The 19513-nt window shown below is 32.9% G+C and overlaps 1 protein-coding gene across 1 annotated transcript; it reads left to right on the top strand.

Annotated features, from left to right (window-relative positions):
- The first annotated feature begins 990 nt into the window (after window positions 1-990).
- On the top strand, window positions 991-14728 carry LOC127716669 (uncharacterized). The gene is made up of 4 exons (XM_052222919.1): window positions 991-1019; window positions 8048-8117; window positions 13362-13407; window positions 14342-14728. The coding sequence occupies exons 1-4, from the start codon at window positions 1013-1015 to the stop codon at window positions 14597-14599; spliced, it is 381 nt and encodes a 126-aa protein (XP_052078879.1). The 5' UTR covers window positions 991-1012; the 3' UTR covers window positions 14600-14728.
- Window positions 14729-19513: the final 4785 nt, after the last annotated feature.

Raw genomic sequence — 19513 nt, 5'->3', positions numbered from 1 at the left:
TAAATATAATTACCTTAAAGTTCTTGTTCGCTTTCTCTCTCTCTCTTCCATAGACAAGGACCAGATGACACTCTCTCTCTCTCTCTTCCATAGACAAGGACCAGATGACTCTCTCTCTCTCTCTCTCTCTCTCTCTCTCTCTCTCTCTCTCTCTCTCTCTCTCTCTCTCTCTCTCTCTCCCCCCCCCTCTGAGACCAGAGGATTTTATTCCAGGAGTGAGTGTTTATGCATATGCATATGTGAGTATGGAACAAACTGTTCTGTTTTCTGTGGCTTCCCGGTGTTACAGGCCTAGAAAATATCATGGGCGAATTATATCCAGTATATATCAAAATGAAAAGCTACGAGGAAATGTACATGAGAAAATATCCCAAATATTAAGATTAAAACAACATACAACTTCACTTGAGCATACACGTCAAGAAGGTTCCTTAAAGTTATAAATTTTGCAGAGTGATTGCTCTTTATTTTAATTTTTTTTTGTAAACAACTGCGTTTTATGTTCGAGGACGTTCGCTGTGTTCCTTGATAATAGCATACTCAAAGAGTTGTCAGACTGCAGCAGGAACAGTGTGTTTTATGATCCCTGCATTCGAGGACCTTCAACGTGTTCCTAAATGAGGGTCAGAATGGGGGTATACAGAATAGAGAGTAATGGGCAAAACATGTAATGAATAGAGAAACATGGACCAACAAAATAAAGAGAGAGAATAATGGGCAAAAAATTAAGAGAATAAAGAAAAATGGCCTAAAAATTGAAAGAATACAGAAATGAAGGACCCACCAAGACCCTCTTTTATGATTCCTACATTCTAGGGCGTTCAACGTGGTATTTAATAAGAACATACTCTAAAAGATGTCATAATGCAGCTAGTATCGGGTTGTTAGTATAATCAACGGTTCTGGTCTTTTTCACAAAACAGACTACTCTTAATCCTGATATCTTATAACAATTTTAATCCTTAGCTCTTTTTTTTTTTTTATCTAAAACACAAACCAGGAAGAAACTAAAATGTTAGGTAAGTCCTATGAAAATCGGTTAAGTACACATGTTTTAAAACGAAATACCTGTAAATTACATTAGATATTTATTTCGTTACTTTTTTGTGCAAGAACTTAAAGGACGAAAACGCCCCGCCCCAACACTATGCCATTTTAAATGTTAATCAATATTGTTCAGATAACTGTAAAATTGTTTTTCATTTTTTTGTAATGTATTTGAAAATTATCTTGTAAATTTCATGTAGAGATTTTGTGTCATGAATTAATACACCATCACCCTCTTTTCGTTATGTAAATTAATTAAACATAAAATCTTTTAGAAATATTTGTTTTTTTTACTTGTATTTGTATTGCCGTTCAGTCTTCTTCATGATTTTATCTTCGTCATGAATATAAATCAAATGATTGCCACTGGACATATTAAGCAAAAAACAATCAATCAATCAATATACTTCTTTTATGCAATCAAACAATTTTCGATAGCTCAAGGTTTGAATTTGTATATTAAGATCTTACTATACAAATCCTTGCTCAAGGTTACGACTGTCTTCCAATTAAATCAAAACTGATTTCAATCATATTCAAACAAATTAAACTGGAAATTAAAGATATTGGATAATTGTTGACAAGGCCTATTTTTAAATGTTGACATCAATATTCTATTGTATGTTTATGTAACGATATATTTTGTAAGCCTTTTAAAATCTCCAACCTATATTCTTTATTAGTGTTTCATTATTCAATCATCAATAACTAGACTTTCAACTATATTTAAAACCGAGACAGTAGCGGTTATATGTTTTAAAACGTTTTTTTTTTAAGTTTGAATCTTATGGAACTTTATACTATCGTTTGGTTTGTAGATATATCTGAAAACAAAACTTACTGCTAGCGGAGAGTCTAGTTTGTCAATCACTAATATTAGTTAGTAGAAAGAAAAAAAAACTGTGGTACTAGAAAACTCGAATATTTTGTGAGCATGTATAAAAGAGTATTGCTTTTTGTGTTTTGTGTGTGTGTGTGTGTGTGTGTTTTTTTTTTTGTAGTGCATGTACTGATTTTGTGTCATGGATGGATACCCCTCATCCTTCTTTTTTCTATCAAGATACAAACCACAGCGAACTCGGGCACAACCATTATTAGACACAGAGGACGCGTAGATCAAAAAGTAAGAGGGGTCAAAACAATAAAACATTTGTGAGAAATAAATCCAGCAGCCAAACCCGTTTAAGGTTAAATTTGTCTGTGAAATTAGGTGCTACGTACCTTGGTTTTAATACAATAAAAACATTGTTTAGTAAAAAATGTTTCATTTAATTCATGTATGAACCGACAGTTGACTTGCACAGGCTACCAGGTGTATTGTATGTATCCGTCAACCAGCATTTGAATGGTATTTTTATGAGGTCTAGAATAATGGACAAAATGGGCAGAATAAAGGGCAAAAAAATTAAAGAATAGAGAAAAATGGGGTGCTTAAATATAAAGAATAGAGAAAAATTGCTTAAAAAATAAAGAATACAGAATTGAAGGACCCCCCCCCCCCCCCCCAAATCCAGACCCTCTATAATGTAAGGCTGCTGTCATCTTGATGTTTACTTTATACTTTCTTTTATTTATACTACTTATATATATATATTATGTATGTATGAATAAGAAGACGTGGTATGACTGCCAATGAGACAAATATCCACCAGAGACCAAAGAAAAAAGATATACTCCACTATAGGACACATTATGGCCTTCAACAATGAGCAAATACCATGCATACAATCAGTTAAAAAATGGAGGGCCCTGTGCCAATGACACGACAAAATTGTTCCCTATTCTTTATATTTTAACACCTCTTTTTTCTCTGTTATTTATACTTTTTGCCCATTATTCTCTGTTCTGTAAACCCCTATCCACATCCTCACAAGGAGACGGCAACCAACGGTAACCTCTGAAATACTGATTTCAGATTTGGGACATGAAGATAAAGAATGTGACGGGGTTAAACATGTTTGTATCAGTGCGCTTACGATGTATGATGAGTACATATGTACCGAACTTATTATATAATAAGTACAAACGTACCGGACTATCTTTCAAAAATAGCACTATCGTTGTCTCATATCCTTTCATTTGAATTATATAATATTTATCTTAATATATCTATTCTTACTTGTATATTATGCTGTGTTTATGGAGCAAGGTCATGTCTATGTTAGTTGTAAATCATTTTGAGTCAAGTAACATTTTCAAAACCGGTCAACCAGGCAGAGGAAAAACAAAAACAAAACATAAACTAGTACACTTAATAAACTAAATATGCCTTGCAGTCTGGTGTGCCATTTTTAACACCAAAATGAATATTGTTCAATAATTGTATCTACAGGAAACTAAATATAGGTAAACAATGTTTTTATTTAAATAAAATGAAGATTAGGGACATTAATAATGACCCAAATTAAAATTTTCCCTGAACTATCGTAATTTCTTGATTAAAAAAAACATCCTGATTTTTTTTTTGTGTTCCATTTTATTTACCATACAAATCCTTCTATAAGAAGCAAAAATAAAACAAAGAAAACATATAACTATGGCCAAACTGTGAAAACAGAGAGAGTTGAATTAAAATTCGATTGATCGATTGTTGGTTTCCTAAACGTCAAATGCAAATATTCTAAGTAGAATCGTGATAATTTGTATATATTTTTAGGGCGCATAAATAAAAATGTCAAAATAGCGAGACGAACAACTACTTGTTATTTTCACGCGGATTCTAGAAGAAATTTCGAGCACGACGAGAAGCTTCGCAACATGACAAGTTCCCAAAAATGCAGAGATTTAAACAATTTTGGTTTTTGTATATATACCCTGTGGTTGTATAAAATATTAAACGAATGGAGTGAAATTATCCCACCAAAAGAATAATGACTATTATAATAATAATAATAATAATAATAATAATAATAATAATAAAATAATAATAATAATAATAATAATAATTATAATAATAATAATAATAATAATAATAATAATAATAATAATGTAAGAGTAAATAAAAGTTAATAAAAAGTTATTTTATAAATAAGCAGACCTTTTTCTTTATTATAAAATTCCTAAATATACTGTACAAAGTTTCGTCACTGCGTGTGTATTTTTAAATTAATATTGATTCTCTACTCTACAGAGTGAAACATGATTAAATTGGTTATTTTTTGTAAAGTTGTTATACACACACGAATTTATTGTTGGAATTACTTTTATTACATATATTTTAATTGCCCAAATAATGGGAAACGGCGTCTGTTTATTTTTTTATTTTTATTTATTCGCCTCCGCTATGAGCATTGTTATAACAACATAGAAGTTACACGAAACCGGTGAATTTTCTCTTATTTCTGTGGCGAGACTATAAAAATAGCTATACAGGTCAAGTTCAAGTTCTTGGTCTCTTACGGCATTCATTTCATTGTTATATATACTATTGATCAATTGGTCAAGGATTAACCTGGTAACTCAGTACATGTATGCCAAGTTCAAGTTCAACGTCAGAAAAATCATGTGACTATTATAAAAGAGATTGGCATAATATGAGGACGTGGATGGGGTTTACAGAAAAAAAAAGCACACAAAAAAAAAGAAAGAAAAGAAAATGACTCGGTGCAAAAAACAAAGAATTGAGAACAAAGGACAAAGGACAAAGAAAAATTAGACAAAAATTGCCGAAAAAAACGAAAGAATTCATTAATGAAGAAATCCCCCAGACCCTCATGATATTAGAGAATTATTATTATATCACAAGCTGTTCGATTCACGTAGGAGTAATAACATAATTATATGACCATGGTCTCTAGTTAGTCCAATAACATGTGACTTCGGGGGCATTATTGTCTATGTTTGTTTGTTATTTAATATTTTCTTTTACTTATTTTGCTATAATTTGTTATTTTTTATTGTCTGTATGCTGTTTTACTATCAATGTGCAAACTGAGCATTAAAAAAAAAATTTTAAAAAAAATATCGGCATAAAAACGAGAAAAATGCCAAGTTATATACTAGTCAACAAAAGAAACGATACACAAGTTTGAACTCCAATTTATCATATAATATAATAAATAGGAAAAATTGTTGAATTATCCAATGAAAAACATTCATTTGTAAAGCAAATGCATATGATTAAAAGAATCTGAACAAATTGGAAAGTGAGAAAATACCGTGTTATTGAACACAGGGGTCAAATTTATTTTGTGGAAAATGATGACAAAAGTCGACACTTAATTTCGAAGATAAAATTAAGTATTCAAATATCTACAAAGGCATTCAAAATTTTAAGTTTAAAGTTTTAAGTTCTAATATCGATTTTTGAATTTTTGGGTGAAAGTACGATTTTTGAAATAACAAAAATTGCAAAAAAAAAAAAATCGCGTATTTGCCTGAAATCAAATATTTTGATAAGAAAATAACACTCTGTAAATATTAGACCAATTGAGCAATTATTTACCTTGGTACAGTGTATATATATATATGAAAAATACATTGACTTGTATCGTTGCTTTTGTTGACTAGTATATGTTATAGCAAGGACCTATACGTCTTTTGGTATCCTTGGTTATAGAATAGTCATAAAATGATGAAAATAAAAACAAAACATTTCTAATGAAGGATTTTGGAAAATGAAAACACTGGGCTTGGTAATAATTGGAAAACAATAACCTTGCCCAAGACATGTTGAAAATTAATATTCTGTCCAACGAAATGATTATAGTTATTTACAAGAATGAAAATAACTTTTCGCGCGTACAAAAGTAAGTCATGCTAACAACCAGCAATTAGGTGCAAATGAATAAATCCTCCAGCGACACCCCCCCCCTTTAGCAATAAAAAAAATCAAATGGTTGTCTCCTCGTAGATGTACATATATGATAATAGTTTATAACCTTTTTTTTTTATTATATTGGGAGAACAACTACGTACATTGTTAACTGTAAGAGTGGTATATTTTTTGACGATTTTGTTTTGATTTTGATTTTTGTTTTCTATAAATGTTTTAAACAAAAAAATTATGTAATTTTTTTCCCAATTAAACATACTAGAAAATCTTGCCAAGATTAATATATATGACACCCATGAATATTCTAACTGCATGGAAGTGTTTTGTATGATTAAAAAATTCGTAAGGGTTCCGCGGAACCCAGTGTCTCGCCTACTTTTTCTGTTAATCGCAGGCTCAACAAAAATGAGGAAGTAAATCAATAAAAATATTCCTCTTGATACTATCTTTTGATTGTAAGAAGCTTCTGTCCATGTTTGGTAAAAATCCAGGATAGTTTATGAATCTAATAAATGTTTAAAAACTTTAACTGCAGACTGAATGTAATGTTAACTGGAAGAAAACAAAATTTCCTTCTAGATACTAGCATTTGATCATAAACAAGCTTCTGTTAAAGTTTGGTACAAATCCAAAATAGTATAAGAAAGTTATTAAAATTTAAAAAAACTTTAACCACAGAGTGAATGTGTTGTTTCCTGACAGAAAATCTAAGTCCATTTAAAAGTAAAATACGGAAAAAATGGATTTATTTTTTTACAAAATTTCCTTCTAGATACTAGCTTTTGATTATAAACAAGCTTCTGTCCAAGTTTGGTACAAATCCAAAATAGTATAAGAAAGTTATTAAAATTTTAAAAACTTTAACCACAGAGTGAATGTGTTGTTTCCTGGCAGAAAATCTAAGTCCATTTAAAAGTAAAATACGGAAAAATTAGATTTATTTTTTTACAAAATTTCCTTCTAGGTACTAGCTTTTGATCATAAACAAGCTTCTGTCCAAGTTTGGTACAAATCCAAAATAGTATAAGAAAGTTATTAAAATTTTAAAAACTTTAACCACAGAGTGAATGTGTTGTTTCCTGGCAGAAAATCTAAGTCCATTTAAAAGTAAAATACGGAAAAAATGGATTTATTATTTTACAAAATTTCCTTCTAGATACTATCTTATGATCATAAACAAGCTTCTGTCCAAGTTTGGTAGAAACCCAGGATAGTTTAAGAAAGTTATTAAAATTTTAAAAACTTTAACCACAGAGTGAATGTAATATTTCCCGGCAGAAAAACTAAGTCCATTTATAAGTAAAATACGGTAAAAATGGAATTTTATTTTTACAAAATTTACTTCTGGATACTATCTTATGATCATAAACAAACTTCTGTCCAAGTTTGGTAGAAATCCAGGATAGTTTAAGAAAGTTATTAAAATTTCAAAAACTTTAACCACAGAGTGAATATTTGTGGACGCCGCCGACGACAACGACGACGACGACGACGACGACGACGCCGACGGAATGTAGGATCGCTATGTCTCGCTTTTTCGACTAAAGTCGAAGGCTCGACAAAAAGTGTTTGGTATCAGTAAAATACTTTTTTTTTTATAAAATCATAGTGTATTGTTTTGTATTTATCATGTTTATAAATGTCATGCTGTCCGTCAAGGACACTTAATTGGAACAATGCATATTCTTATTTCTATTCTTATATTCTCATGAGTGCTTTTGGAACAATTCCGGTCACATGAGTAAAACTTAACCACCCTTTCCCTTCATAATAATAACAAATATAAACATAGTGATCTTACAGCTTTCGAGACATTATACTGAAATAAACTACATTAAATATGCTCGAGACCAAACCTTAGGCAAGCCAAATACTTATATACTAGCATTGAAACTTTCTAGTTCGTCAAATAAAGCAAAAGGGCCTAAACACAAGTTATATTTGACGAACGATTTAGTCGAATATAAAACAAATGTTTTATGAATATAAGATATACTAGTTCCTTCTTCTAGAAAACAACGGTTCGTGGCTTATAAAACATAGAAATATTATCTTTAAAAGTGTACACCAAAAAGTTGCAGTAAGTAATTAATGGTCGAATATAGGACATTGATTACTATAATTGCAACTTTTTGGTGTACACTTTTAAAAGTAGTATACTAAGAATGCATTTGATTCTGAAACGTTGAATTGATAACTTTTGTTTAATGAAAGCCTTTTTTTCAGACAAATATTACATAGTAGTAGACAGACGATACATGGACGAAGAGGATTCTTTTTCTAGAGGAATAAGTTTGTATGTATTTTATGGACAGTTTGCAAGAACGGACACACGTCTATCTCATATTCAAAAACTGTTCCAATTGTTTTCTACATTTCTGCATTTTCATAATATCATTTTATAATTATTCTTCATTTCAATTAATATTTCTGTATTGATTTGCTGCTGCTTAAAGATGTTCGCTTCTTTGTTATAAATAACAAGCTTTTAAACAGACTGAATTTATAGTTTATGAATAACAGAACTTAAAAAGTAGAAAAAAATGACAGGTCTGTGTCCTTGTTTTTGAGATATATAATAAACTGACAATTTGGTGGGAAATGATTCTCTCTAGATTTTTCATATATTTAACATTGGTACCTTTTTTTCTTCCAAAAACTATGAAAAAATAACAAGGATTTTATAAGATTAAAAAAAAAAAATTTTTTAAACAAGAGTGCACACGCTGAAATGTCTCGCCTTCTTTACTAATCATTGATATTATGTTGATAGTCCTAAATATAAAGCTTTATTACAACTGTCACATAAACTTAACATAAACCAAGTAAACTAAACATTGACCAATGAACCATGAAAATGAGGTCAAGGTCAGATGAACCATGCTAGGCAGGCATGTACAGCTAACAATTCTTCCATACAACAAACATAGTTGACCTATTGCTTATAGTTTAAGAAAAACAGACCAAAACACAATAACTTAACACTGATCAATGAACCTTGAAAATGAGGTCAAGGTCAAATAAAACCTGCGTGACTGACATATAGATCATAAAATATTTCCATACACCAAATATAGTTGAACTATTGCATATAGTATTAGAAAAAAAGACCAAAACTCAAAAACTTAACTTTGACCACTGAACCATGAAAATGAGGTCAAGGTCAGATGACACCTGTCAGCTAGACATGTAAACCTTACAATCATTCCATACACCAAATATAGTAGACCTATTGCATACAGTATAAGAAAAACAGACCAAAACACAAAAACTTAACTATAACCACTGAACCATGAAAATGAGGTCAAGGTAAAAAAAAACCTGCATGACTGACATATAGATCATAAAATATTTCCATACACCAAATATAGTTGAACTATTGCATATAGTATTAGAAAAAAAGACCAAAACTCAAAAACTTAACTTTGACCACTGAACCATGAAAATGAGGTCAAGGTCAGATGACACCTGTCAGCTAGACATGTAAACCTTACAATCATTCCATACACCAAATATAGTAGACCTATTGCATACAGTATAAGAAAAACAGACCAAAACACAAAAACTTAACTATAACCACTGAACCATGAAAATGAGGTCAAGGTCAAATAAAACCTGCATGACTGACATATAGATCATAAAATATTTCCATACACCAAATATAGTTGAACTATTGCATAGAGTATTAGAAAAAAAGACCAAAACTCAAAAACTTAACTTTGACCACTGAACCATGAAAATGAGGTCAAGGTCAGATGACACCTGCCAGCTAGACATGTACACCTTACAATCATTCCATACACCAAATATAGTAGACCTATTGCATACAGTATAAGAAAAACAGACCAAAACACAAAAACTTAACTATAACCACTGAACCATGAAAATGAGGTCAAGGTCAGATGACACCTGCCAGTTGGACATGTACACCTTACAGTCCTTCCATACACCGAATATACTAGACCTATTGCTTATAATATCTCAGATATGGACTTGACCACGAAAACTTAACCTTGTTCACTGATCCATGAAATGAGGTCGAGGTCAAGTGAAAACTGTCTGACGGGCATGAGGACCTTGCAAGGTACGCACATACCAAATATAGTTATCCTATTACTTATAATAACAGAGAATTTAACATTACAAAAAATCTTAACTTTTTTTCAAGTAGTCACTGAACCATGAAAATGAGGTCAAGGACATTGGACATGTGACTGACGGAAACTTCGTAACATGAGGCATCCATATACAAAGTATGAAGCATCCAGCTCTTCCACCTTCTAAAATATAAATCTTTTAAGAAGTTAGCTAACGCCGCCGCCGCCGCCGGATCACTATCCCTATGTCGAGCTTTCTGCGACAAAAGTCCCAGGCTCGACAAAAACTATATGTAAAAAAAATAATGAAAGGAAAAGTAGTGGATAGCGGGCAAATTTTTTATTAGCACTACATGGATAACACTAGAGGATTCCGAATGTCTGACTTCCGAAAAGTCAAAAATAAGAGTACCGAACATCCTTAAAATCCAGCAGCAAATAATAAATGCATATTTAGGACGATAACATGAGCGGTAAGTTGGATTTTTTAACGTGATCGCTCACAAGATGAAAATCCACAGAAAGAAATATCACCAAACTTAGACACATTATGCTGACATCGAGCCGACCTTTCCATGTTCTTATGTACCTAAATGCCACATGTTTGGGGGAGAAGCAGCATATACCAGTATTTTAAAGACTTTAAGTTGAGCAGGTCGGGATAGACAAAACTAATTTTAAACAATGAGAATTGCAATTTCTTAATAAAGCACATATGATTTTTATAAATATTATTGCAGAAGTTTTTTAAAATTTTTTGTCGATTGATAGATTAATTTACCTAATTTTAACGTACAGAGGAAAGAAAAATCCCATATATCAAAAGTAAAAGCCACTGTACATCAACAAGATAGCAACCCAACGACACAAAAGAACGAACAACAAAAATTCATCTCGAGGTCAACATAGGGTCTTCAACAATATGTCGAGCTTTAAAATCGTGTCTAGTCTAGAAAAACCATACTAGTAGTTTAAATATATCTCGATATTCAAGATGAGTGCACTCTCTCGAGTTAAAAAACCAGTTACTATTTACAATGAGCAACACGATGGCTGCCTCATGTGGATCAGCAGGATCTGTCTACTGTTCCGGAGCAAATGAAATCAACCCCGGTTTTGGGGTTCGGGTAGCTCAGTGTTTAGTTTTCGATGCAATTTTAGTAGTTGTTTTGAAGAGTGTCGACTTCGCCGCGGCTCTCTTTTAGTGACCTTTCTTCTCTTGAAAACGGGTGCTTTGGACTTAAAAGAAAAAAGAAAGCAAGCCGGGGACTTGATCGGCAGATCTTTTAGACGTAGACACAACAGATTAGGTGCGGGGCCACGAAGCTAATATGCCCACTTTGCACCAGCCGTGTAAAGGAATGCCTAGGGTGGGAATCGAACCCACGTACGCCAGTACGCCCAAGTGTTTAGTTTTCAGTTTACTTTTAGTATTGTTTTTTGTTGTTGCCATAATGATGCAGTTTCTCTTCGACTCATGACTTTTGAATTCCATTTGGTATCTTCCGCCTCATTTTTACAGGAGTTTTGGAAAACGGGAACTTGAGTGTTGATCGGAAATTTTCTAGAAGTCTGGTGTGGCATTTTTGACATACTAAGGTCAAACTTGCAAAATTCTGTAGCCCTGCACAGAACCTTCGTTACTCGAAGAAAAAGGGTGGTATTTCATCACATGGACCCCCTTCCGATTCCCCGGTCTAAAACTGCCACCACTCTGAATCCGCCAATGCCAGTTAAGTCATCAACCCTATGGCGAATAAGGTTAAATTCATTTAAATGAAAAATGGTAAATGGAACACTATTCCTAAATTCGTATGTAATTAAAGAGAGATAACTCTAGCACAAATCTCGTGATTTTTTTTTTTAACTTTACCAACTATCCGTTCCCCGTTTGGTGAAGCGGGATGTAAGATAGTGAGAAAGTAAGTTTATTGAAAAGTTGGACTATCAGTATCATCAATTAGAACATGATCACAGAACAAATTGACAAAAGAACAACTGCAGCACAGTGAATAACCCATTTTCGTTTTTACACCACGACTAAGGCGAATAGAGCTGTCTCCCATGTTGCTTGCAAATGGATGGGAAGCAATTAATGATTCCCTTGATAGATAAAAGCAATTTTTGCTATTTTGCTAGGATTCCTGGCTTAGATTCAATTAGATTATGTCGAATCATATTTGAAGAAATTGCTTATCGTTTCATCCGCAAAATTTATTTTGATCCTCAATAGTTATCGTATATGATGCTGATATTATATCTTTTATAGAAGTTAACTTATTTTGAAAGGTAATAATTCTTTACTCTGATAATGTCTTAAGAGTATATACCTTGTTTGTACATATTCATTGTATATGCTTTTTGACGCATTTGCGTGAATGTCAATTCAAAATGTTCAAAATATGAAAATATTAAAATATTCCGGATTAGGAAAAAGAACCCGGTAACTAGGCTTTGGCCTATATCACTGAGAGTAATACCGTCACGAACGGGTTATGACGTGCTGCTTCTAATGTGCCTCCTCCCCCGGATGTACTACCGAGCAGTCAAAGGCAAAACCTATAAGAGATCGAAAGTACTTAGCAGAATCTTTGTTACCTTATGGGAAATTAAATATCAAGTAGTTCATATATTTTGATATATTCCTATTTCATCAAACCTCCTGTGTCGATAGTGAACACGGTATATATAAAAAAGAAGATGTGGTATGATTGCCAATGAGACAACTCTCTACAAGAGACCAAATGACACAGAAATTAACAACTATAGGTCACCGTACGGCCTTCAACAATGAGCAAAGCCCATACCGCATAGTCGGCTATAAAAGGCCCCGAAATGACAAATGTAAAACAATTCAAACGAAAAAACTAACCGCCTAATTTATGTACAAAATAATGAATGAAAAACAAATATGTAACACAGCAACAAACGACAACCAATGAATTACAGGCTCCTGACTAGGGACAGGCACATACAGAATGTGGCGGGGTTAAACATGTAAGCGGGCATTTTTTAACCCGTTTTTAATGTCAACGTTTATTCCACAGCGAGAAAAACAACCAAACACGGGTGTCAGTAGGCCTGCAAAAAAGCATACACCATCCAACAAGCCAGAAACTTGGGAGATTCCTCGGTCTTACACTCGATCCTATGTTTGGCGGAATTGTATGTCTTCATTCATTTGTGAGAAACTCACCAAAGTGAACTCGAATTGATAACCATGAAGCATCCGTGATTGGTTATAGTACTTTCCTTGGACCTCTGAACTACTGGATAAAAAATAAAAACAAACAAACAAACAAACAAACAAACAAAACAAAACAAAACAAAACAAAACAAAACAAAACAAAACAAAACAAAACAAAACAAACAGACAAAACAAACAGACAAAACAAATCGTAGGTTTTCATTTTGTTTGAGTATTTTCTTTTTGTTTTTTTCAGATTAAATGTTGTAGAAGTGGTTCTGTCTGTATTAGTTATACTTTTGGTATGTTTATAAAGTGACGTTGAAAAAAAAAACACGGAATATGTGTAGAAAGCTCCTATTTAGAAAACAAAATAATGTTCTGTATCTACATGTTATAATACCATGGTTACATTGTACACGGTTTCGCTTTCTATGATTTGCCTCCATGTTATGCTACCAAGCAATACACGTAAATAAAAAAATACCAAAAAGAATAAATCAGGGAAATATTAACATGCCAATAGATGGAGCCAATCATATTCGTGACTTAAAACAGGCACTTCTAATGAAAGTGGAAATACAGTTTGTTCTAAGTTCCGTATAGCGGCTTTAAAGCATGGTGGATGCATGGTATCCCCAGGACTTAAGTAAGCATCAAGTCAGGATCCTGTAGTTCAGTGGTTGTTGTTGGTTCATCATGTCTGTCATACATGTTTTTCTGTATGTGTCTGTCCCAATTCGGGAATCTTTATAACTCAGTGGTTGTCGTTTGTTGCTGTATATCACATATGTTTTTCGTTTACTGTTTTAACCACAAATCAGTCCGTTGGTTTTCTCGTTTGGATTGTTATACATTTTGTCATGTGAGGGTCTTTTATAGCTTGTTATGCTGTATGGGTTTTGCTCATTGTTGAAGGTGACCTATAGTAGCTAATTATCATTTGGTCTCTGGTGGATAGTTGTCTCATTGACAATCATATCGCACCTTCTACTGATTATATATGTTGATATAGATGCCAAAAAAAGATACAAGCAGTAAAATTAAACGACATTAGAAATGCTCAACTTATGCATAAATAATTAAGGTAATTTCCATGACACGTCGTTTGCAGATGAAAATTATTAGTGAAAAAAATAAAAAATATTTCGATGAAAACCTGTATATATTTGTGATTTTGTGAAACCACACTATAACGGAATATATATAACTAATAATAATATTGATCTTTTTCAGCATTATCAAAAGAGCAAGCACACACGCCTGATGGCGTTCACGGTATCAGTGATGACTTTCTGGAAGACCGTACTGTATTTTGTAATGTTTACAGAATATTGTGGAGCAGGACCACTACGAGTACAAAATACAATAATGCAAGAAATATTTATATACGTTATTCCAAATGGTATATGGGTTGTCGTTCCTTTTCTTGTTATGATTCAATTATGGAGTCTTTTAGCAGCAGACAGTAAACAGGGTTCAAAGTTTAATTAATTTCATTGTAGAAATTGAATTAATTAGTTTTTGATGACGTCAGTTTTATTCTAATATCTTGGCGTTATTATGTTGCCTTATAAATGTTCTTAATGTTTTATAGATAAATGTTTGATGGATGTGGCTCGATTATGTGTTTTCATGTCATGTGCCACTTTTCCTGAAATTTCTTTAATCTTCTTTAAAATTCACAGTATCAAAGATTCATATGCGTGTTTTAAGGTTTTGGCAACATTTTGTCGTATTTACCAACATTTTACTAAATTGCAAATATCTGAGGGTCTGGATGGGGGACCCTTCCTTTAAGCTTTAAGTAGCTTTAACTGCGAGTACTCTTATGTCGGTGCTTTGTGTCTTATTACTTTTATTTTAGTTGCTTTTGTGCCTCGTATCGATTTTTTAAGTTAAGCCAATTGCGACTAATTTTTACAGTTTGTTCGAATGTTGTGCTGTAACACCACTATCCCAGGTATGGGGAAGCGTTGAGCGCTCACAAACATGTTTAACCCCGTCACATTCTTTATGTGCCCGTCCTAAGTCAGGAGCCTGAAGTTCAGTGGTTGTTGTTGGTTTATGTCTATCATAATTTTTTTTCGAAATTGTTGTGTTATAAATTAGGCCGTTAGTTTTCTCAACTGAATTGTTTCATAATTTTAATGTCGGGGCCTTTTATAGCCGACTATACGGTATGGGTTTCCTCATTGTTGAAGGTCATACTGTTGCCTATAATTGCTTACATCCACTCCATTTGAACTGTGGCGGATTGTTGTCTCATTGGCAACCATACCACCTCTCCTTATTTGTATACATTTTTTTGTTGTTTTCATAACGTCTAGTGTCATATAAATAATGAATATTGTTTGTTGTTTGCATAACGTCCAGTGGCATATATATGATTAAGAAGGAACACATGTTGATCACGATAATACTGATTACTAGTATTTTCTTTGAATACTTCATTACATTTGAGTAATTAGAATAATAAATATACATAGATTGCAATTCCATTTTGATTTTTACAATGAATAAATAAATACGAATATAAATTTTTAAACTGCATTTCTAATATGAAAAGAGTTTACTTCGAAACGCTTTCATCTTATGGGTTCCACTGCTTAGTCATCATTGTCAGCACTTTTATCTTCGTCAATTTTGTCATCACTGTCATCTTTGTCATCATTGTCATCACTGTCATCTTTGTCATCACTGTCATCTTTGTTATCATTGTCATCACTGTCATCCTTGTCATCATTGTCATCACTGTCATCTTTGTCATCACTGTCATCTTTGCCATCATTATCATTGTCATCACTGCCATCTTTGTCATCATTGTCATCATTGTCATCTCTGTCATCAATGTCGTCACTATCATCGCTGTCATCGCTGTCGCTACTTGAACTATCTGAATTAGAATCGCTTGCTTTAAAGTCATTACCGTCTTCATCAATCCATTTCTCGTATAATTTTCCAATAAATGACTTTTTTTTGGCCACTCTTAATGTAGCCTCGTTATCAACAATAACGTTTTGCCCCAGTCTCAAGGCGTGATTCTCACAAATGATCACATGATCGGCTGTAGTTATGGTTACATACACTCTATTTTTAGTAGTATGTGGATGAAATGGAGTTGACCGTCCTGGGTTTATTCGAGTAAATCCCTTGAGTATCATGCTGTTATCATATTCAATGCATTCGTTTGTCGTACCACCCACGCCAACGTATCCTAATCTTGTTCTCCATTTCTCTATATTTTTTAAATGTTTCCCCCATTATTATCTATTCTTTATGTTCCCCTTTTATTCTCTGTTCTTTGTCCCCCCCCCCCCCCCCTTTATTCTCTATTCCATAAACCCTGCAGACCCTCTGTATTTGGTCAACAATATTGAAGTTTGTCCTTATATTAGTAACCATAAATCATTTATTACAGTGTACAAACAAAAATAAAAGCAAACTAACTGATCAATATAAAAATAAGGAGATGTGGTATGATTGCCAATGACACAACTATCCGCACATGTTCAAATGAAGTGGATGTAAGCTAGTAGTCCTTTGTTAATTTATGTATCATTGTCATTTTGCTTAGTTTCTTCTGTTACCTATTCTGACATCGGTCTCGGACTTCTTTTAAACTGAGTTTTACTGTGCGTATTACTGTGTGTTTGTTTATTCTACATTGGCTAGAGGTATAGGGGGAAGGTTGAGATCTCACAAAACATGTTTAACCCCGCCGCATTTTTGCGCCTGTCCCAAGTCAGGAGCCTCTGGCCTTTGTTAGTCTTGTATGTTTTTTTTATTTTAGTTCATTTATATGTTTCGGAGTTTAGTGCGACGTCCATTTTCACTGAACTAGTACACATTTTTGTTTAGGGGCCATCTGAAGCCCGCCTCCGGGTGCGGGATTTTCTCGCTGTGTTGAAGATCCATTGGTGGCCTTCAGCTGTTGTCTGCTCTTTGGTCGGATTGTTCTCTCTTTGACACATTCCCCATTTCCATTCTCAATTTTAATTATAGGCAACCATATTGTATTGTTATTAGGAATTGGTTCTTTAGACATACGTTTTGTTACCTGTTCAGCTTTATGATTGGCTGCCAATGACAACTTAAAATCCAAAATAGGAAGGAAACTTTACATCTTCAGCAAATTGTATGTCATGCATGTATAGGCAAAGTATATCAGTAATGTTAAACATAAATAAATATGAACTTGAATAATCTGAAGAACATAAGAAGTTGTATAACAAGCCGTTACTAAAAAAATCATATGTACTTGGGACCAGGACAATTATTTTTTTTTTTTTGCCCTCCCCCTTTTTCCCAAAATCCGTTATTTTTTTGTTTTCTATTAAGTTCAATTATTTTCACGTTTATATATCAGTGACCGCTATGGATAGAAAACTTGTAAATAGCAAATACAAGTTATTTCTACTATATTTATGTTCATATAATACCGAAAAAAGGGGGAGGGCAAAACAAAATGTCCTGTCCCCAAGTACCTATGAAAAAAATACGTTTTCTTCCTTATTCATTTGATCGCTTTTTATTTTCTTTACATCTAGTTGCAAATATTTATTCATATGTTCAGGACGAGAACAATTAAATTAACAATACAAACAGTAGGTAGTTCCTGCAACAGGGGTCGATCGGGGTGATGGGCAGGAAATTTGATTTATTTATTGATTGTTGTTTCTGAACGTCCAGAGGCAAATATTTCATGTATGTTTCAGAACAAGAACAAATTAGCAATAAATACAATAGGTAGGTCCTGCAATAGGTGGTCGACCGGGATGCTGAACAGTAATTTGGAATGCCACTGTAAAATGAAGGTATATTGGATAGGGACAGAAATTTAGCCTTTCAACAGGCCACCCATGGGCCCCTAAAGAGTTGTTTTGATGGTTCTTAACGTGCAGAGAGCGTGGCATTCTCTCTACACAATGCATTGGATTTTAACGTTTCCCTTATGACTATAGCTGCAAATTTATAAATACCGCACAGCCAAATCGGAATCCCATCTTTGGCAAGGGTTCTACTGCCGTTCGGAAGAAGGCCAAGAAAAAAGAGTTGACCATATTTCTATATACTTTTACGGCTTTAGATATATACAACAGGTTGGAACAACCCCTTAATGTAATGACTACTAGTATCCCTTTTATTAGGGGTAAATTTCAAGTGATAATTTTTTTAAACCACTTCTAAGTAGAAAAGGGCGACATATTTATATTAATTGCAGAAACATTTCCCAAAAGAACAATATGTCTATCTGGTATTATATTGATAAAATATGTCCATGAATTTTGGGATATTCATGGACTTTAACCTTCTTTATTATTGAAAATAAGAGGAACCCTCTGTTAGAAATTTTAAGTTGTTCTAAATAAAAAATAAATGTTACCCTGTTTAAGTTAAAAAGGCCAACTATTCTTTTTTCCTTTCTTTTCTACAACAGCAAAATAACCCCTTGCTTGAGGGACAGTCCTTTATTTAAGGGATATCCCTCTATGTCTGAAGCTGAGATTTTTAAAACAAAAATTCCAGGGAAAATTGTCATACATCAGAAAACGGTATTTGCACTAATAGCTTTAGCTCAAAACCTAAAAGTGATAGAAACAAACATTATAAAAAAACCTGTCTTAATCTAAAATGTAAAGGTTTCAATGTTGTATGCCTTAATGTTAGACATATTTTATCTAAATTTGACGAGTTAAAGAATATAATTACTATAAACAACAAATATTTAGATTTATTTGGATTAGTTGAAACATTCTTAAAACCTGATATTATCAATGAACAATGTAAAGTGCCAGGATACAAAATATTCAGAAAAGATCGCCAGAGTAAGGATGGTGGTGGTCTATTGGTTTATGTCAAAGATTCTATTGCAGTTAAAAATAGATCTGATTTATCAATAAACACATTAGAAACTTTATGGTTAGAGGTAGAATTTCCAAAATTTAAACCTTTCTTCATTTGTACTGTTTATAGACCACCAAATTCCCTTCAGTCCTGGATAGATCTTTTTGAGGAGGAATTTAACGCAGCTCTTTCAGAAAACAAAGAGATCATTTTAATGGGGGACTTTAATATTGACTTGATAAAAATTGAAAATAAAAAAAGGATGAATTTCATAAACCATTTTAATCTTCAACAACAAATTTGCACTGCAACACGTATTTGTGACAAATCAGAAACTCTTATTGATCATATTTACACTACTAATCCTGAAAATATTGCTCATGTCATGTTCCTTCATATGCTTTAAGTGACCACTACCCTGTACGCTTAAATAGAAAAATCAATATAAATGTAAAGAAAGAAAATCATATCGAAATAAAGTATAGGAGTTTCAAAAACTTTAATGAGGATGCCTTTTGTGCAGACTTACATCAAACCCCTTTTCATATTGTTGAAATGGAA

Source organism: Mytilus californianus, unplaced genomic scaffold (genome assembly GCF_021869535.1).
Source record: "Mytilus californianus isolate M0D057914Y unplaced genomic scaffold, xbMytCali1.0.p SCAF_9, whole genome shotgun sequence".
NCBI classification, from domain to species: domain Eukaryota; kingdom Metazoa; phylum Mollusca; class Bivalvia; order Mytilida; family Mytilidae; genus Mytilus; species Mytilus californianus.
Note: the sequence above shows the minus strand (reverse complement) of the source record. Positions and strands in the feature narration are given on the sequence as shown.